At 41.4% G+C, this 21,352-nt stretch overlaps 2 protein-coding genes across 11 annotated transcripts in view; one reads left to right on the top strand and one right to left on the bottom strand.

Annotated features, from left to right (window-relative positions):
- ALPK2 (alpha kinase 2) overlaps nt 1-21,352 on the top strand; it is a 96,062-nt gene that overhangs the window by 47,650 nt on the left and 27,060 nt on the right. For 2 of the 3 annotated variants that reach the window (XM_086867198.1, XM_086867196.1), the window contains exons 2-3: nt 10,476-10,555; nt 19,127-19,255. The gene's annotated coding sequence lies outside the window, so the exon portion shown is untranslated. Of the gene's footprint in view, nt 1-10,475; nt 10,556-18,441; nt 18,625-19,126; nt 19,256-21,352 lie in introns of all 3 variants that reach the window. The other variant, XM_086867195.1, reaches the window with a different exon arrangement.
- Nucleotides 1,663-21,345, bottom strand: MALT1 (MALT1 paracaspase). Of its 8 annotated transcripts, none has more exons than XM_086867244.1 (17): nt 21,136-21,345; nt 20,204-20,370; nt 17,682-17,803; nt 17,135-17,285; nt 16,834-17,012; nt 16,492-16,588; nt 15,792-15,824; nt 14,674-14,700; nt 13,153-13,188; nt 12,088-12,291; nt 8,840-9,017; nt 7,599-7,673; nt 7,092-7,219; nt 5,424-5,573; nt 4,564-4,721; nt 4,245-4,370; nt 1,663-3,500 (listed from the first exon to the last, which is right to left on the bottom strand). In XM_086867244.1, the coding sequence occupies exons 1-17, from the start codon at nt 21,285-21,287 to the stop codon at nt 3,036-3,038; spliced, it is 2,448 nt and encodes an 815-aa protein (XP_086723370.1). In that variant the 5' UTR covers nt 21,288-21,345; the 3' UTR covers nt 1,663-3,035. The 8 variants fall into 8 exon arrangements, with proteins under 8 accessions (XP_086723370.1, XP_086723371.1, XP_086723375.1 ...); XM_086867245.1 differs by having other exon boundaries at nt 13,153-13,185; XM_086867249.1 differs by lacking the exon at nt 5,424-5,573.

The raw sequence follows: 21,352 nt of genomic DNA, 5'->3' as shown, positions 1-21,352 counted from the left end.
ACTGTGCCTGAATTAAAATTCTATGCAAGGAAGAAGTAATACTGAAACATACTCGCATTACAGCAGTGAGGAATTTATGTCAAGGTGAACATAGCCCAAGAGCTTACTGCATGTGAGAGCTGCCAAAGTTACTAATTAGCTGACAGAATGAGGAGAAGTAGTTGATGCATGAACCAAGGCAGTAACTACAGAGACAGCAACACCAGCCCTGAAATCTACTGAAGAGATCCATGGTGCAGATGGTCTTCTGAAGCCAGAGGCAGTTTCAGGAATCTCAGGATAACAAGAGGAGTCAGCCTGCAGAGCTCTGTGGAAGTACAGAAAGTAAATGCACTCCCACCTTTACTGCAGTGTGAAAAGGGACAGTGGGAGTGTCTTGGCCTTTCTGAAGCAAAAGAACCCTTCTTTTGCCAGAGAAGCCTGTGATTCTTTGGATTATCTTAAACCTTTCTTCTAAACCTATTCAATATCCAAGCCAGGTAACAAACACTTAAATGATACAAAATCATAAAGCAATGCTAAAGTAGAGGGCAAAGTAATTTAGCCTGCCAGATACTTCAGCAAAAGCTAATTATCTCCAAACAATCTCACTGCAGGAAAAAACCAAATCCTGAGGCTTCTATTTAGAAAGGGGGCCACAAACCAAATAGAGCTGTAACAACTGCCTAGGTTTAGGCATGTTTTTTAATCCTACCAATTTCACTGAAATTGAAATGTTAATTTATGTGTGCTGAACTTTTTAAGTGCTTTCCTAGACCTGGGCCAAAGGAAATGGGTGCTGCTTGCAGCTTGCGCTGAAGAACCAGAGTATCTCATTCTGAACGCTAATGATTAAAACAGTTAGAACAATTCCTAAAGACAGTGCTGCAGTGAGAAAATGCCTTTCCATCACCATTCTCTTTTTAAGGAGGGCTCAGAAAGATAAAGTTTTCCTCCACACACTCTACTGCCACAGGCAGGCTTTTGTCAAATGATTTGGACAAATCTGAGTGGTTTAGGTCACTTAGAGAACCTCTGTTTAAGGTATTAGCAAAAGAAGTTTAATGTAAATATGCAAAAGGGTGATGAGGTTGAATGGCAGGGTTCATTCTGGTAACTGCTGCATGGATGATGGACACAGAGGAAAATCTGTCTAGAATCAATGCAGAATGATTTGGCACCAAGGATGCCAAAAGCTAAGGGAGACCCTGCTGCTGAGTCACAGGGTTCAGACTTGGGCAGGGCTTTATGCCTGGAAGGATTTAGCAGCACCTAACTGCTGACTGATGTAACATTTGTGAAATGATTCAATTCCTGTAAGCACAGCAGGAATTTAATTCTAGATCTAAAATGGCAATTTCCACACTATACTTCCCATAGGGGATTTAAAACAATTCACACACACAGAAGTACATAGATGCATATACAAATATGTCCAAGGGTACCTATTAGAGATCAAAGGCCTTTGCACCTCTCAAGAGGCAAGAGTTGAGATTTGAGGAGCAAGGGCATCAGCCCAGGCTCAGATCTGTGAATCTTGAGCTGAAGCTCATGATTCAGATTTCCCCTTCTTTTCTGTTAAAGAAATTCTTTCATTACATGTTTTGTTTCAATAAAGTTTTGGGCTTTTTAAGGCTGGAAGGAATAGAAGAATATAGCAACTACATATGCACAGATACATAATTCTGTGGATAAATATTTATTACACAGTAAGGAAAAATAATAAGCTTTTATACAAATTAGGAAACTGACAAAGTATTAGCTAAGTATAAGCTAGTATTACAATCCTAGACCATGGTCTCAAGCCATAATCTGATTTAGAAGTCAACTGCACAGAATCGTTAATGAAGGTACATCTCATTCATTAACAGGTATGGCACTATTTAAAACCCTGCAGAAGGAAAACAGAAATTCAAGCTCATGTACAGATTGCTTTAAGCATGGCTGTCATTCTGGAAATAGCTATATCCATGTACCCGTATCCACCTTTCAGCACAGAGCAACTTGAGGATCACCAGATCTAGTTAAAGATGCATTAACATTCCCATCTGAAAAATTTTATGGCCTCACCAGAACATCCCTTGGTGCCCCATCCAGCCAGGCCACCACATCGCAGCACTCTCCACTGGAGTTTGAAACTGGCTTGTCTGCCTCAATAACATTCACTTATTCTGTTTTTATGATGGGGATCTTAATGAAAGCAATTCTTCTCAATATTACCAGTGCAGGAGAGGCTACTATCCTGTTTGAAAACTCCCTCACACCCCAATATTTTTGCATTTTCAAAGCATCAAGACATTGAAAGACCTAATAAAAGATAACTTTTCTTATGATCCTTGTTTTAGCCCTCAGCATGTCTGCAAGACTGACTATGCAATAACTTGCTTGCTATGAGCAGGCACTTGCCCTCATCTTTCCAGTTAGTGTTCTTCCAGAACATGAAAAAACAGATATCAGATCAGCAAAAATCAGCAAAAATGAGTGTTATGTAAAAAAAAAAAAAAAAAAAAAAATCATAATAAAAACAGTCCAGCACAGTATGATTCTGTGACTTTGCTCCCTCTGATAATCTGAAATTCTCTTAAAAACAAAAGTGATGTCAGTTTGCTGGCTCTTCAGGTTTTGGGTTCCTTACACAGATCTTATACATCTCAGATGCTGCCAGACACTGGACATCTGACAATCAGAGAGGAGAATGCAGTCAGAGCTGCTTTTTGGCTACATCCAAGGCACTGGAACATCAGTGACCGATCCTAACACACAATGGCCAAAGAACAGAATAGGAAACTCTGAGCAGTTCAGATTTTTCCCTGTATCACAAGCAAGTAGTAGGTGAGAGGAAAAAAAAAAATTCTACATTTTTTCATTCCTAAATCTACTGGTCCAGTTTTGTCTCTTGGGATATAAAAAAAATTCCTCCCATCCTCATTTCCAGCACCTACTCTAGACTCTCCAGGGCCTTGTCTGGAAGTCTCCAAACCCCAGAAGATGGAGAGGCAGTGTGGAGGCTCCTCTGTTCAAGAGTGCCACTCTGGTCTACTCCAAACACATCCCAGCTACTGCTGTTCAGAGAAGCTAAGGCTGTCAGAGAGGAAGAATTCCAGTTCAACAGTATCATCAGTGGTCTCTACTGGTACATTACTCTTTTCCATAGTGGGTGAACAATGCTGTATTTCATGTCTTGAATCCAATATCCTGGAAGTTCCATTGCAGGAACATGCCTCTGGTTGTGTGATGCTGGTAGAGCAAGCACAGTTTGGATGGTAAACACCTGGACAGGAATTGGGTTGGCAATGACTAGGGATGTAGTATTCAGCTGCCTCTGGACTCGATACTACTGGATTATGAAAAGGATAACCAGGCATGCAACAGGTCTGGGGACAGTTCTTGGTTTTGAACCCATGGTGAAGACCTAATTTTGCAATAAGGGGCTTTCCAACATTAATTTTCTTTCTTTCATCCATTGTATCTTCTATTCCTGAATACTCATAGTGCAAGCAAACAGTGAAGATTAAATGTTCCTGTAAAAGTGGAAAAAGGGGGAGAGAACAAGTTATATTTCCTCTCCAAATAAACACTACAAGAAACCCTTAGAGAGACTCTGGTCTCCTGGAGAAGCAGAGTGACCTTTTTAGGAGCAAGAGACACACAGTGGGCAGGCCTTGTTTCCTGAGGACCTCCTTTGGTCCCTACTTGTTCACTGAGCAGTCTGTGTTTCCAGAGGCACTTGTGTTACCTCAGCTGCCAAAAGAGAGGTAGAAGAGATGCCAGGCTGTGTCTGGCAGAGCTGTTCATGACACTAAAGATACAGAGACACTCAGCAGTGCCCCAGTCTGCTGAAGTGAGAACCTTTCAAAAACAGTGTGCCCAGGAGCACAGGATGATAATACACAACACTTTCATCTCCTACTAATGACTTTGTATGAGGCAGCTCTGCTTCAGGTCACGTTCTTCCTAAAAAGCATAGGAGCACCCTCAGAGTATGCAATAGGTGATCTGCCCAAAAATAACCATCTTGGCCAAGTTCAGCATAGGCATGGAAAATAAAAGGGGCCTTGCATGCTGGTATCAGGACTGCATATGCATCAATTCCCCACCTTTTACTTTTCAGCTGAAATTGAAGTCACTGAACTGTGTTATTATCCATTCTTTCCCTCCAAAGAACTTACTACACTAACAATACACAGCTGCCTCAACAGAACTGCAAAGCAACACGAATGGTGTCCATTATCTGGGCAAACTTGTAATGAGTAATATATACTAACCCTTAGTTTTTGCAGTGAACTCAGCCTAGTGTAAAGACAGTGTTTGGGAAGGTCCTTTGATACTAAATAGCTTCCAGCTTCCTCGGGAGTTCCTTTATTGGCCTCTTTAGGATCTACATCCAAGTCCTGTTGCAAGAAAACAAAGAACTTAATTGATTATATAGAATTTGTAGATCATAAAATAGTATTTCTTTCAGTCTGAGCAGTTGCAGCACTTTAGACCCATTTTATTATACAAGATGCAGCTTGATATGGGTGGAGCAGAAAATTTTCAACTTCAGTGGAGCAAGATCACGAGACAGCAGCAGGAAGCACTTACGAGTGGGAAGTCTGTGATGTGGGCTCTGCAAGCTGTGATTTCAGGGGGCTTCTTGACTATCCTTGTATAGATTATCATGACATTGGAGAACTCAGCTGCAAACCCCAGCTGAATCTGAACACCACACTGGAATTCAAGGGACATACTTTCTGGAAGCTCTGCCAACAAACAACACATTGTTACAGTCTAAATAGAAACTTAGAATTTCCTGCATTTTTTTTCCAATCATTTAACAAACAAGAATTAAGTGCTTGGTATCACAAATAAACATCTCCATCTCTGAAAGAGTGTTCCTATATGACAAGTGGTCTTAGAAATGCCATCCCTGACCCTCTGCCCCAACTGTCAAAGAAATTTGAAGATGTACACTAACAAGTTTAGCTGAAAAAGGTAAAAAGGTCTTAAACTCCACTGCCCTTCTTAAAAGGCTAGGAAGCCTGGAATTCATCTCAGTCTTATTTTTCTTAGTTGTCTGTATTGAAAACTTCTTTCCATCATGCACATTTACCACACAGCTGACCTGGCTGTTTTGGGTGATGACTTTAGAATGAGATCGACGACATCTTACAAATGTCACTGCTAGACACGCAGTACTGTGAGCCTGTCCCAGAAGGAGACAACGCATAAGTGTCCCCTCCAGTGTCTGAGTGCTCTTAAATACACTGAATATACATGAATTCTACATGTCACCTTATTCATTACTATCTCATGTAGGGGTAAACCCCAGAACAAAAACTTCTAACTGAACGCAGTAATGAAAATGTAGCTATATAACCTTGAATTTCTTCCATTTCAATAGTACATGCTCTCTCTTCTCCCATCATGGCAGTAGGATCACCTAAAAGCAGACTGTACTGTACCATGAGCTTTGGCCCACTGCAGGTTCCGTGCCAGGGACTCTGCAGAAGATGTGCTTTGTTGAACAGGATCAGTTAACGCCCTTTTCTCTGACAAGCTGCTGCGGATCTCCAGGGCTTGCTTGCCTTTGGTAAGGGGACACTTGCCCATATCTAAAAACAAGATGCAGGGAGGTTCTTTAAAAATCAATGCTGCCACAATTCTAACTGATTTATGTACTTTCCTGCAATGTGTGGTTGCTGTGGTTATGCCAGAGCCAGCACATCCATCAACAAGAGCTGCAGCTGTTTACAAGTATTCCTTGCTCAGCACTTCCTTACCTGAAGGCCAAAGCAGCTCTGCAGAGCCCTGACAGGTTGTATGTGGCCTGGCCAACATTGTCCCCTGTTCCTCAGCCAGTCCAAGCAGCATCACAGCTCTGACTGGGTAAGGTCCTAATTAGAGTGACTAATTTCAAGAATGTGAGTAATTCCATTGGAGGAGATTATTCTAAAGGAATGGGGGCAAGGGGAATATTTTAGGTTTAGATACAAGTACCCAATATTGATTATTTAACAGAGTATAAAACTTGGCTAGTTTGCAGATGATTAAAAACTGAGAGGAGTGGCTGATACCCCCAAGACCGTACTGCTCTTTAGAGGGTCCTGGACAGGCTGTGGAATTGGAAATCATGAAGTCCAGTAACAGGAAACACCAAGTTCTGCTCCCAGGCAGGAATAATCCCTTGCACAGGTCCACAAAGGGCCTGACTCACTGGGACACAGGTCTGCAGGGAAGGACCTCGAGGACCTGGTGGCCACCAAGCTGACCATAAGCCAGCACTGCACTCTTGTGGCAAAGGCGCAGCAAGAACCACGGTGCCAGCAGGCTGCAGACTTTTCCACAGGGGCTGTTTCCATGGAACACTCAATGGGAACATTCCTCTGGCACTGTCTGCACAGCACCTGTGTACTCCCCGACACCAACACCTGGGAATACTCACAGCAGTGCTTGTCACGCTGCCTGACTGTCAATGTCAGTCTTTCCCTGTCCTCTTGAAGAGAACACAAAGCTTTGCAACCTGCAGCTGCCCCAGACTGCCGAACCCAGGGCACAGCTGGGCTGATTCACCTACACACACCAGTCTGACACTGTTCTGTGCTTGGAGCAGGTGTTCACACAGAAGCAGTAGGCTTTCCCTCCACACTTTTCACTTTAGTACATCTCCCATCAACTCAAAAATACAATCACTGAACCAGGCAAATTAACACAGTGCATTGCCCTTTGTACTGCACTTAGAGAACAAATCATTATCATTGCTACAGCACTCTGAGGCAAGTAGGATTATGTTAATTGCCAAAATGAACACGCAAACAACTGGACTACCACAAGCAGCTGGCACCACAGGACAGAGGAGTTTGTGGATGGACAATTCAAAGCTCCATACAGAAAAATACTTGGAACAAATAATATTCACTGAAGAGGAGAGTATAAAATTGAATGCTATTAAAGAAGCTCAGCATCAGGAATGTTGTTAATATGCTGCCCAGTAGCACCTATTTGAACAAAACACAACAAGAAAGAGATTTAAGTAGTGTAACACATTCACCATGAGAGGAAGGACATGGAAGCAAAGTTGTTTTCAGTAATGCAGACTGAGGAGACTGTTAGTGCAGTAAGCTGGAGTTCACCTTCTGCAATCTCATCAAGCAGAACAGTGACCTTCTTGTCTTCTAACAAACGGTCCTTCAGGAACTTCATGAAGATTCCATTGGCCAACCCCAACTGCTGGATTTCAAAAGCTTCTGCTCCTTGGCACCTGTGAGACCATCAGCATTGGACAAGGAAAAAAACCTGAAAAACCCGCATGATTAAGAATAAATTTCTATTGGGAATGGGGAAAGAAACCCTACAATTTGAAAACCAGATTTTGTCCCAGGCCAATCTGCTCTTCATGTTCCCTTGCAAGCAGCTGATGGAAGTTCCTCTTAAAATGACATCACAGACTAGACCTGTTCATTGAACTGCTCATATGAGGAGCTTAAATATATTATAGACGACTTTAGTAAAGCTCCTGACTACTTCTATTCAGCAGCTTTTGCACTTGAAAAGTGACCAAGGTTACGGGCCCACAGCACAGTTCTGAAGAACTTCTATACAATCTCAGTCATTTCTGTGGCACAGAAGAACCTCCTTACGTTGCATATCCAAAAACAATGTTGGCCGTAACCTTCAGAGCATCCAAGATAAGAATTGTGTCATCATATTCATTTCTGTAATAAATGGAAACACAAGAAAATAAAATAATAATTTTAGAACTAATAATGGCAACAAATTGAAAATATGAGAAAGAGCAGAGTTCAGAACCAGTAATTTGTTTCACTCCTACTGGAAGTCTGGAATGAATCCTGACTGCTCAAACACAAAAGTCAGCACCATCAGCACTCTGCCTGAGGGCAGTGTAAAGACAGAGGCACCATGCTTTACCCAGAGAAGGGCATGCTGTAGTAACCAGTAGAGTTTGGCTGCAATCTCTCCAAAACACAATTCTAATATCCACCCATTCTAGGTTATTCCAAAAATGGTGTGGTTTTTTTTTCTTAATTTTTATTTTCCCCACCAAACATGGTGGCATTAGTATGAGGCTTACATTGAAGGATTTTCTATTTGGACAGCAGATTGCGAAGCTGAATTGGGTCATGGGCATTTCATTCGCAGAGAAGTTTACAGGCTCCACAGTTACTAAAGCACCAGCAATTTTCTCTTATAAAACATTCCTCAGAGACCAACTGCCAGAAGTGCTGACTGAAGAACTGATTTCAACTGCAAGTTTAATTTATCATAGTAGTTTCTTAACAAGGAAAGAACACAGTACTTTGTGTAGAAAAATCCCATAAATCAGTTGGTTTTTAACCTCTAAATAAAGCTACAACATCCTCAGTACAGAAGCAAAATCCATGGCTCTCAAGAGTTCAAAAATAAGCACTTCAATTGAGCCCTTCTGCTAAGTTAACGTGTTTTTGATCACAGGGATTCTCCTTCCTCCCTGTAATGAAGAAGATGGATAATGATCCCAGGGGAAAGGGTCCTGTTTCTTCTTTCAGATGCCAAATTTCACTTTTATCTGAGTCTGTTTATAACATTTAAAAAAACAACAGCAAAAAAGAAATAAATGTCATTGAAATCAGGTTATGTACCCATGGGGACAAAGCTTAACCATCAGGTTCACATTTCTATCCAAGGCCACAGGCAGAAGTCTGTGGGTGAATCTTACTGATGCTAAAGCACTCAGGTGCAGGCTATGAATTCTCAGAACCATGAACTTTGCAGTACAGTGAATTCTCAGCCTAAAGACTTCTCATCAGCAGGAAGCACAGCTTTCTGTGAAGATCCCAAAGAGCTGAGGACAGCTCTCACCATGCAGGAATGCAGGAGATACCTTTTGCGACACATATCCAGCAGGAACACGTTGAGTCCCGTCTGCTTCTCCTGCATCAGCCGCAGGATGTTCTGCACGCACAGGCAGTTTGCTGAGCAGTAGGGATTTGGAGCATCAACAGGAACCATGAAACTGTTCCCATAGTTTTCATAGCCATGACCAGCATAGTATAACAAACCTGAGTTCAAAACAGGTGTGACAGTGAGCAGTGCATCAGAGACTTATGTCCATTTCAGTGGGTCAAAACTGTCATGCACAGTGCTGACTGTGGGCCAGGGAGCTCACTGAAGCCACTCCAAGCCACGTTAACATCAATACACTAACACAGTAAATTAAAAGAAGCACAAAAATCACACATGCAATACAATCAGTTAGACATTTCCATAAACACATTAAGTTAAATACTCTTAAAATGCTCTAAGTAGCTGTGACCTCTAAAAGACTCTGTTATGTGTGATGTGTAACTGATGGATAGGAACAAGGCAATGTGCCAACTGTAAAACATCTTCTCCACATGTGCAATTACAAAGCTCTGAGCAGCAGTAAGTCTGCAGTTTATAGACAAAAAAAAAAAAAAAAAAAAAAGCTGAAGAGTTTGGTAGGACTCCAGAGCACATCCCCATTACTAAACTACCAACAGCTCATGTTCAGTTGATTGCAGCTATATCTCCTAGTTACAGACTCATGACTCTTCTGGGTCTACTAAACAAACAAACTCTTTGCATGCTTACCTAGCCAGAAATCATTATCCTGCCATCATGTCCCTCATGTGTCACTACAAAACAGTCTACAACATTTTAGCATTTAGAATCTTCAATAAAACATGCAATACTTTCGTAGAAAAAAACCAACCTGAGCAGGGAATTAAAGTTTTTCTCAACCCTAAGAAAAGGAACTGCAAGCTAGAATCTAGATTTTTCTTCTATGAATAAAAATGTTCAGTATTAAAGTCATATAAATTTACATGACTATTAGATGCTTTTAGAATCCATAATCTCTACTGCCATAAAATGCAGTTACCAGAGGCTTGTATGATTTAATTGAATTTTCCTATTGCCTATTCCCAGGCTGGTTTTCCTTAATGATGAGAATTTAATATTTTAAAAAGAATTTTTATTTATCTAGTCAAAGCAGTCTGTGAGTCAGATCTGCAATTGGAATATAGTGCTTAGCTGAATAAAAGTCAACAGAAATCTGACAATTTATGCTGGCTGGAGATACTTATGGATATTCTTATGTTGTTATTCTTACTAGAATTTGCTGAGAAATTTAAGTCACTACAACACTGGCACATTCACAGAAAACCCAAAATAAGCCTCACCCTAACAAACTAAGATGATCTACTGTTAAATTAGCTCGTGGAGGTGGGAGTGCTAGATGTTTGCGCCTTTTCACTACATACAGCTACAAGATATGAAAATATGAGGGATACCTGAGCCTGGAGAGTTTCAAGAAAGCTAAAAATGGTATGAAGTGCAACTGCATGACCTTGTGTCAGGCCCTAAGTTAAAAGGAAAGTCTTAATGTGATTTCCAGATTTTGGATCTGGACCTAAATCAGGGTTGACATTCTATGTATCTGAGCATATATTCTGTAAGTAATTGGACTGACTACATTCCTTTTCTGTCCTTGGCAGATGACTGTGCTGTGTGCCAAGTACCTGCAAAAGTTAATATGCTGAGCTCAAGATCAGAAATAAATCTGCACATACCTGGGGTAAGTGGAGTAAACATGTTTGGAGGGCCTCAACGGAGACTCACACACAACAATTTTAAGTAGGCTCAAGTTCCTCAGAGACGTCAGCATTTAAGTGATATCCGCCTCCCTCCCTCAGTCCCTCTCATTTAAAAAGAAAGCAGCCTAATTATTTTTAGCCTTTCAAACACATGGGTCTGTGCTTTTACCCTGTGTGGAATACAGTGTTAATTGCAACCTACATTTAGAACAGCACAGACTAAGACAGCAGAGCAGACAATCATCATCACTTTGTTTACTACTCCTGCTCTTAAGGACCACCAACTGAAATGCCACTTTCCTGGCAGTAAGCCAGAATTACACAACCTAGTGCCATCAGGCTTATATGTAGCAGGGACTAAACAGCAGTAGTCACTATGCCTCTTCTATTTGAAGCTATGCCCACTAGAAAAGGCAATAAATCATTACCTTCTTGTGCACTGACAGCATCTTTTATAGGCTTTAAGCAATTAATAGCCACCATGCAGAAAGTACAAAGTGATCATTCAAACTGAAGTGGTCATTGCCAAACACCACTAAAAAACTGTTCTGCTTACCTTTTATATGAACTGGCTGGAAAAGTACAATTGCAAAAATATGCCATGTAAGAGCTTTGATATGGTGCTGCTGAGAAATTCATTAAAGCCTTTCAGTACTTTATTTGTTACATTCATGTCCACAACTACAGAGAAAAATTGAGAAGGTGCAAAAATCTCGAAGTTCACCCAAACAGATAAGCCCATCTATTTCCCAGGCAATAATAAAAGCAAACTGCTCTCAAAAGCCTCATGTTCCTGCCAGACTGAGGCTTCGTGTCAGGCAGGTTTTGGCTCAGATATAAATGCCCAAATGTCAGAGCAGGCAGTTCTGCACAGACAGAGCATCAGGTAACACACCCGTAAAAAAAGTCATGCTAAGAAATAAGCTGACCTTGTGTTCCAAAAAGGGATCAAATAATGTTTTCTCAAATGGACTTTTACTACAGGAAATCTGCAATTTATTAAATAGGGACGTGGGAAAACTTTTTGCTCTCTGTCCTAAAAATTTTCTGGATTTTTCTATACAACCTTAGTAAAATGACAAAATAGTGGCAGTGGAAAATGTAAGAACTTTTCTTACACTCCAAACCAGATCACTCTTGGCCTTTGCCATCCAAGGCTTTTGCTCACTGCAGCAATTCCATCATGCTCTCCCCCACTTCTGTCTTGTCCTTTGTCTCCCAAAATCAAATCTAGGCAAGCAAAGTACTATCAAACAAAATAAAAGCCTGCACTGCAGTTTTAGGAGTGGTTGAAGAATCAAGTTCAATCATTTGATCTGCTCTAAAAGTAAAGGAAAAATAACATTTTAATCAAAGTCAGAGGATATGCTGGTGGGTGCCTTTAACTTATTCTTCCCATTCTACATACATCATATTTACCCTGAAGTTTGTTTAGCAGGGAAAAATACCAGATGTTCGCTGCTTGATACGTACAAAACTGACCTACTTCAGAAGGGATTTTACTTGTCCTTACCATAAACTCCTTTGTCCAGGAGAAGTAAAAATTCATCCACTGCATTTCGCATCTCAGACTCAGTAAGATCCAGCAAAGAAACAACTTTGAAATCCAGCTGCCTTAGCAAACTGGTCAATTCATACACATCTACCATTGGAGCCTTGAGCTGGGGATGATTCCAGTAGCTCATGTTTCCTATTAACAGAGCCACCTTGTCTGTGGCTGCCAAGACACAGAGAAAAAAAAAACACGTGTCACATTTATATATTTATATATTATGGATTCAACACCTTCACATTTAAGGTTTTCCAAAGTGAAAAAAACTACCCAATCTCACTTCAGGCACAATATTTTATGTGATTTTACAAGTCATTCTACATCAACAACACAGCTCAACTCTCTTTTCAGCCTGAAGAAGGAAACTTACCTACATGAGAGAGGAGCACTTACACTCCCTCTCACACTGATGAACCTGAAAGAGCCATAAAATTCTGACAGAGGCCAACAACCTCTCCATCTCATTTAGTATCAACAGGACATGCCTGACCACTCAAATCTACACAGCAAATTTAAGAATGTGATTAAAAAACCTAGCAACAATTCTTCATATCACACGTGCTATCCATCTCTTTATGAGCTTCAGCTCAGCATCAAAGCATCCACATGATGGAACAGGGAGAGCTGAGCTTGCAATGACAGCAGTTCCTCAGCAGACAGGGTAGCAATCCTTTCTATCACATTATCCCAATACCACTGCCTCCGAGCGTTCAAAGGAATGGACTGACACACTGGCTAAGGCCTGGCCACAGGAATCTGAAGCAGTGAACTGAAACAGATGAGAAGGTGCAGACGCTTCACAGGGTCACTAAAAATACTGGTGCCCTTAGCACAGTTTACTCCTGAAAGGGCAAGCAAGCTTTCTAAAAGGAATACACAAATACCCACAGATCTCCCTCCCTGGAGCTCGCTATTTTCCCTGCAGGTCTTGCACTGGCAGTGTCAGTAGTAGCAATACTCAGAAGCAGCAGAATTTGCTTCCTAGATGTCAAATACATACAGTCATTTCAGTACAAAGCTACTTACCCACAGGTCTATGACTTGATTCTTCTTGTGGGTCTGCTTGAAACAGAAGAAAAGAACAGTGTGTCAGTGACTACAGAAAATGAATTTCATCTTCCCCACAGCCATAGTCTAGTGGCACTGCTTTGTCTAACAATTTGCTAATTTAATGCAAGAAAAAGCATTTTTGTTTTGGTGGGGTTTGGGGGTGTTTTGTTGATATTGTTGTTTTTCTTTAGATGATTTCCTTCACCTTCTTCCAGCAAACAACCTGACAGGATGTGAATAGCTAGTTCTACAGATTAAGAAAGAATAGATGCTAAATCTTACAAACGGCACACTGGCACTTTCAGTGACAACAGAACAGTTTGTCCTCTCCAAACAAAATGCAGACATGCAAGGTGGGGGATGCTTAGCAGGGATTCCAATCTGGATGTGAAAATGATTTTATTTTGTTTTACACTATATTGGGAATGGCAAGGTAGTAACGACATGGACTCTCTTGTGAGTTAAACAGGAGAGCAAGGTTTATTACCCCAGATCTCCTTTTGTAGACAAAGTACGCAAAGGTCCAGAAAGGTAAAACCCTTATTGGTCAGTGAACACATCACCATCATTGGTCAGTGGGGTACACCACCCCTCGACCTTCTCTTGCAAGAGAACAAGAAACCGACAAACAACACCTGCAAGGCTGTCTTCTATCTCTAAGGATTATTTTGATTCCTCCTTATGATTTCCCAGGCAACTTTCTCAGGCTAGTCTGAGAAAGTTATGTGACTTGCTTTTCTACAGACACTGTGCTCCCTGCTTGCTGCTTGCATTTAGCATCCACATTTTGTATTTTATAGAGGGGTGGCAGAGCCAATGCTATGCCAAGAGAAACAGTAAGCAGTGTGCCAAAGTGGCCACCTGGATAACATGACACAGTATGACAGAGAAGCCCTTCAGTGATTGAAACAGGCTGGGCAAACATAAACGTATTTGATATCTAACCCAGGAAACTATCTTTGGGAGTTGAGGTTTTGGGAAAACTGTATGAGGGATAATCCCCTCTAGAGCAACACTATGGATGTACGTTTTCACAATAAACATGTAACAGGCTTCAAATCACATTGGCTGACTGCAATATGAAATATGAGAATATGAGAAATATGCCATTCAACATATGAACATGAGTGATAGCCAGATACCTCACATCTTTTTCACCTTAATTATCGGAGAAAGCAGCAATGTGCTAAAACTCAGAGTCCCAAGAAACCACAGATAAGAAAGATTAACTCCCTTTGTATCTGTGCAAGCACATGTGCAGCCTTGGGTGATTTTACAAACAGCACTACTATGATTCTCTACAGGTTTCAAGTTAAATCTCTTGGAACTGGAAAGCTGTGCTGCTCTTAAGGTGATACCAGCTCCTATTCAATCCTAAGTTACAGATACATCCAAATACTGTAAAGTTCATACTGCAACCCAGCAAGCTTTCAGTGACTAGTTAAAGTAAACAAAGTAAAAATGCAAAATTAAAGTTTTTCAAAACTTACCACTTACCTGATTCCTGAAGATGACATGAATCTTCTGTGAAGGAAAACACCAATAAAATAATAGTTTAAACAAGAAGAAGAAACACTTTTATTAGTAAAAATGTGTCATGCCATTATTAAACAAAGCTGAACATAGGAAACAAACTACCTTTCTAAAATACTTTTGGCTTTGCATTTCTGCAAATCAAACCTTTTGTGTTTATTCCACATAGAGAAGAGAAGAGAAAATCCTATAGCAATACATTAAGCTGTGCTAGACACAACATTGCAGTACAGTAGATGTAAAAACAAACGGGGGGGACAATTACGACACTTCAATCCCACAGGCATGCAAGTAGGTTGAAGAAAAAAGGAACAAGGTACCAGAATCATCCCACTGGAGAACAGATGTTTGAAGGGCTGCTGAAAAAGCAACATCCTGAGCAAAAGATCTGATTTTGGGAAGCCATGTATGTTCAGAAAGACTTCAGACACAATTTTCAAACATTCTAAGCTACCAGGGGTTTCACCTCTTTATTGTGAGAACACTGGAAAGCAGGGAAAAGAACTAACATCTCTGAAGCACCAGTGCTCTCCTGGAGTATTGTGCACTGCTGTGCACAAACTCCTGTGCTGTGAATATTGCAGAGTGAGATACTCAGTAGTAAAGGGATGGTACCAACATTAAAGGTCACAATACACTTCTTCCTCCCTGTTGCAACAATGCAAAGGAGAACAGAAATCATCCTACGGAAGTTGCTAGAAACACTTCTGCAGACATGGTGCTGACATTGGAACTAGCTCTAGTCAGCTCTTTAAGATCACCCAGGCTCCTGAACATCTCAGGATTTTCTGATTTTCTTGCTAGGATGTTGCCTCCTGAGCCCCACCAAAGAAATCTCGACATCTTTATATTCATTTGAATATAACAAAAGAAGAGAATAGCCTGTTTTTTCACCTGTGTGAACTAGATCATGATGTCCAGGCAAAGAAGAGAGAAGCACATGCAGAAGGACTGTTGCATCATCCATCAGTGTTTTAAACCCAAGCTCTCAACCCACACATGCCTTTCAGCAACACACTCAACAACCTGTCATCCCCATCACTGATTTTTAAAACTGATTCACAACTAGAGGTTTACATTACCTTCTGTGCACTCCACTGCCACAGCTCTCCTTCCTTGTGTTTTAAGGAGGGGGAAAAAATTGGAAGATGAGCTCTAGTTATGAGTTAGCACACAAGGTGGAAGACACAGGGCACTGTCAAGCTGTTCTGCAATCTGGCTCACTTTACAGCAGTGTAAATCTGCACTGGCCATAACACCGGAAAGTAATGACTCCTGAAACTCAGGAGTAGTAAACTAGGGTGTTTCATAGCTTAGGAAATTGCACAATACTATTGCCAGATAGATCTGAAAGCTATACAAACAGACCTGCTCCTCTTCACTGCAAATACACATGCACTGAAACATGTTCATTCATTCTACTTGAAATGAACAATCTCACCTCTCCTCATTGCTGAAGGACTCCATGTAACAGAGTTCATGTCCCCAGCAAGGGTTAAAATGGTTTTTAGTTGTCAAAAAGCATAAATCAGCTTGCAATCTGCTAACAAGCCACATACATGCTGGCAGGGCCAAAAAGGGATAGCACTTCTGCGCCGTAAAAACCCAAAGCTATAAAATTCCATTTGCTGGACACAAGCACTGGTGTTTTACCAAACAGATACACTGAAAATATAGAATGCATGTGCTTGGCTTACTACTGAAAGCTTCAAAAATAAATATTAGTCACGTGGAAGAAATGGACAAAGGAGGTGACCTGTATGATATAGAAAAACTCCTTACCTATAATGACTTCTACTTTCTTGCTGTCTTCATCCTCTCGGTCATTGAATACATGACACCAATACGTTCCTTGATGTCCCACATCCACGTAAGTTACCTATGCAAGCATCATCACAATCACCCCAACAGGCCTTCAAAAAATACCTGCATCAGGTATTTAATACTTGAATCCAAGCCCCACAGGCGAGAAAGAGCAAAGAAACTAAAAGCAGCACTTCACGCAAGCACTTCTTCAGAAATTATCAAGGTTCTGGAGAAATTATTTTCTTCACAGGAACTTTCTGGGGTAAGCTCAAGGTAGTTAGCATTAGCTCCCAAGTGTGGCCCATTACAGTAACTTACTCTGTAGACATTTTTGCTCCCGTTTGCCAAAGGAAATCCATTTCTGAACCACTGGTAATGAGGAATTGGGTTTCCAACAGCTCCACATTCTAGGACCAAAGCATCCCCCACTGTCAGGTTTTGTGGCTGAGGCTGATTACAAATGCACAACTTGTTTTCAGGCAAACCCATTAAGTGCCCTTAAAAAATGAAAAGGAAGTAACAAGAAAAGGAAGCGTGACACAACATAAGCACAGCAACAGGGACCCAAGTGCCTTGAGGAAGCAGGGAGGCACTTTCAGAATGCATTTTTGCCACTCACCATGAGATGTATTCTGAAGCTCACAAACTTCAAGGCGTGCCCACCGACTGAACATAAAAGAAGATTCACTATTCACTCGGCAGATGTAAAAGCCAGAATCCTTTACACTCACTGGACTCAAAACCAGCTCTGGAGAATTACCATGGGGAACCTGCATCACAGGTGAACCAAAAATACTTCAATTTCGATTGGTTTAATCTAAACCAGGACCAAGCATTATAATTTTTATTTCCAAGTCCATAACACCATCCTCAACTCCTTCACTTACTCAAAACTTACTGGTAGGCTGAGACAACTGAATTTACAGCCTGCTTTCTGCCCCATTCCACATTCACAGCCCCCAGGAATAAAGTGGTGTGAATATAAGGAATCAACGTTTTGTTTTAGCATGTTTGTAGGATCATTATCCAGCATTTCTAATTTTGGTTTTCTGAGTATTTACATCAATCTTCTCTCACTGTGAATAAGAGCCTCAAAAAAAGGATGATCCAAAATCATTATGTTATTTTCACTATTTAAAAAGCCTGAATGCTTTATGAACTCTTACCTCTTTTTCCTGCTTGAACCACTGGTAGTGCACAAATGGGTGTCCCATTGCCCAGCAGCATAACTTGACGACCTGACCAGAGAGCACTGCTTGAGAGTCTGGTTGGACAACAATCTTTATACCTTTAAGACAGAATTTACACATAGGAAAGTTATTCAGAAATACAAGTCTGTAATTTATATTTTCATTTAAATTGCCCTTGAAGCAAAGAACATTTCTGTCATTAAATATACTTGAAAATAATTTGTTTGTACTGTGTATACACACAGTTCCAATTAGTTATATATTTTAAGACATTCAAAACTGTCTTCCACTACACAAAATCCATGCTCAGATGAGTAGTACTCAATGGAGCTCATAAAAGATTCAAAGTAAATAATTCAGATATTTTAATTTTAAAGGAAATAATATGTCTCATGGTATCACAGATCCCTTTTTGGAAAGATATTCCCAGTTTTAAGTGTTTTCTCACTCCCAACAATTTCTTTGAGCTGTTTGGATTAAGGCTCAGCCCTGAGGGAGTCAAAGCAGTCAGAGTTTAAGTCAAATAGAGTGTTTTCCTGCTATTTCTTATGCATTCTTATGAGCTGAATCCTTGGTTTCAGCTTTATGCCTCTGACTCCTGCAGAACACAGGGCAGGGGTTTCTGGAAGGTAAAATTTTCCACTTCAAATCTTAACTGCCAGAAAAGCAACTCTGACACCACCCTGATATGATGCATTTATTTTCTTAACCTAAACCATTCGAAATCTTGTTACAGGATGATCTCAAAACCAGATCCACTGGTATAGTCAAGGTCATCAGAAGAAGGATGGGAAGTCAACTGCAGAACAGAAAGTTCAAAAATCATTATTTGAAGCATTCTTTGCTCTGGAGGGTACAACTAGACCAGAACATGGAGACAAAAGCCTGAAATAGAGAGCACATGGCATCTGAAAATCATGTAACCTTGCCTGGCAGGGCGGTGGGTTCTATCAGCTGTCTCCACACACAGGATTACTCGGAAGGAGTGGAACACACCAGCAGCTACTCTAAAAAGAGCTGCAGCACTTTGAGATTCCCTCCTTACTCCAAAATCACTTCCTTCTACACCTAGCACTGGAGAGCACTAACTCAGTTCCTTATTTAACACTACCTCTGCTGCATTCCGCAGTTAAACTGTGTTAAGTAGTTTTTAAGCATCATAGTCCTCTAACATTAGCCAATACAAAAAGTAATTATATTACTTCAATTTAAAGGACAGAAAAATTAAGACTTGTTAAAAAATTCTACTTTTTGTTTTTAATTTCTCCCAATTTGCATCACAAACAGCTCTTAAGAACATAGATTAGAAAAAATCACTGGAAGATAAGCATTTTGCATTTGTCAGAGGCATTCCAAACAAGTTCTAAGAAGTCTGATCCATAACTTCTTCAGTTTCATTTCTTTTCCTGTTTTTTTTTCAGCACTACAGTCACTTCCTGTATGTACCATGGAATTTAATGGTTCAAAAAGGAAAACCGTCCAGCTCAGTTTTGTGATTGATTACAAAGACACATAAATATTTCTTCCATTTTCCCTGGAAAATGCAGAACGTAAGTGTTACTTTTGAAGATGGAAAAGTGGCATCTATGGTTACCAGACTTTGAAACACACCATGCAAATTCAGTATTTGTAATCTTACCTATAATCTAATTGTTAGATTGTTAGCTGACAACACTGGGAAACGCTTTCACTTGATGGAAGAGTGAAAAGCATTTTCTTTTCACACACTGTCCAAAGAACAGGACAGCTTTCAGCATGGCAAGGAGCCTGCAGGTCTCATTTCCACTTCCCATTGAAAGGGAAGCTTTTATCATTTCCCAGGAGGCTGCATTTCACCCTGTCCTAAAGAAGAAGGACCTAAGAGAGGGTTCTGGTTTTGTACTACAGCAAGTAGCACTTGCTATTACATGGTCCTACTTGTGTATCTCCTTGTGCTGCCCCACTTCCTAGACTTTGTGAACAACCACACTGAATCACAGAATATGCTGAGCTTCAAGGGATCCACAAGTACCATCAAGTCCATGTGTTAGCAGAAAATAATTTAGTTCTCTCCTAAGTTAGTTTATCTGCCCAGTGAGCAAGCTGGACCGAATCCAGCATGTACCAGAACTGCCTTAACTGGACCCTTCCCCTTCACTTGGGGAAGGGTCCAGTTACTGCCACCTCCAGACCCAGGTGCTGGCAGCAGTACCTGTCTGTCCATCTCAGGTCCATAAACATCACCCAGAGGCACAGGCTGACACCAAACCCCAGTCAGCTGACAGAACGACAACACCCAGCACACCCATGCAGCCAAATCTAAGTCTACTACAACACTGTATGAAGGCTTGGCTTACTTTTAACCTCAGAATCAGATAAGCCAATTACCTTGGTAATTATCTGGATCCCAACTACCAGAATTCAAGCACTAAACATGTTTTTAGTTACTGCAGAGTGTTACATTGAGTGTTTCCAGTCTAAAAACCAGGGTTGCAGTGAAAGCACAGCCCAGAACTGACCTGAATGGCCGAGATACTGGAGGGCCTCTGTGTGCTCCAGGGCCTGCAAGGACTCTGCCAGCTCCACCACAGTGCAGCCTCGATCCCCCAGCAGCTTCAGGAGACTCCAGCTGGGACTGCCTTCTGGCTCCAGCACCTGGAGGGAACACTGCTCCAAATCCAGAGGGCTATGGAATAATGGGAGAAAGATATGGCATAGACCTTCTTAATACTTTTTTCTCAGAAAGGACCTGGGTTAACAATCACTTGTAGATAAAAAAAAATATTTGTAACAATAGAAATGGGCAATTCCTGGCTGATTTGGACATATCTGCATCATTTCCTTCAAGTTTCAGGAGATCAGAGGTTATTCAGTGACACCTCCACAAACAGAAACTGGTATTAGTGAGCTGGATGGTACAAGAGATGCATATATCTCATGATTCTCAGCAAATGTATTAGGAAACCTATTTTTCACTTTTAAAGTCTCAGCAGAAAAAGTAGTACAGCACCTTTCATTTCCATGAGCCTAATTCAGAAGCTGTAGAGGGTGAGTCAGACTCAACTTCAAAGTAGAGGAAGACTGATTTTTAAGTTGTAAACAAGTGACTACTGGAGCCCAGCCTAACGCACCGACTATGCAGCGTAGTTAATTGCGTCTGACCTTTAGAGTTTCAATTTCAGTGTTGTCTCACGCACTTTCAATCACAGCGGATTCAGACAACACAAATAAGGAAATAACGACAGCTATCTAAAGGAAATACAAGATTACATATTCCCACTAAAAAGACTCATCAACGTTTCTTTCATTAAATCACAGTGCCTTGCAAGCCCGGGGGCGAGATACCTTCAGTATGTGGTGATACCTTCACTTATCAAGTGGACTTTCAGGGTTTTACGGGATTACAGAGAGAGAGATAAACACCCGCCGCTGCCGCCGCCGCCGCGCTCACCTCAGCCGCACCGTGCCGCGGCTCCCCGCTCGCTGCGCCAGCTCCCGCCAGCCCTTGCCGGGCGCCGCGCGGTCCAGCAGCTCGCTGAGCCTGCGGAGCAGCGGCCCAGCCAGGCGGCTGAGGGGCAGCGACCCCGCCGCGCCGCGCTCCATCGCTGCCGCCGGGGCGGTGCTGCCGCCCGGAAGGAAGCGCCGCGCGGAGAGCGCGGGGCAGCGCG

The sequence above is a fragment of the Cyanistes caeruleus genome, chromosome Z (genome assembly GCF_971803275.1).
Source record: "Cyanistes caeruleus chromosome Z, bCyaCae1.hap1.1, whole genome shotgun sequence".
In the NCBI taxonomy this organism is placed as follows: Eukaryota; Metazoa; Chordata; class Aves; order Passeriformes; family Paridae; genus Cyanistes; species Cyanistes caeruleus.
This window is presented reverse-complemented; position numbering and strand designations above follow the sequence as displayed.

Bases quoted from the DNA above. Each gene is read 5' to 3' on its own strand.
- MALT1 (XM_086867244.1), bottom strand. From the start codon at position 21,287: ATGGAGCGCGGCGCGGCGGGGTCGCTGCCCCTCAGCCGCCTGGCTGGG. The intron at 13,189-14,673 runs GTAAGTGGTAAG...TTCTGTTTCAAG, and splicing joins ATGTCATCTTCAGGAATCAG to CAGACCCACAAGAAGAATCA. The intron at 3,501-4,244 runs GTTAGTATATAT...CCACTTTTACAG, and splicing joins GTTCACTGCAAAAACTAAGG to GAACATTTAATCTTCACTGT.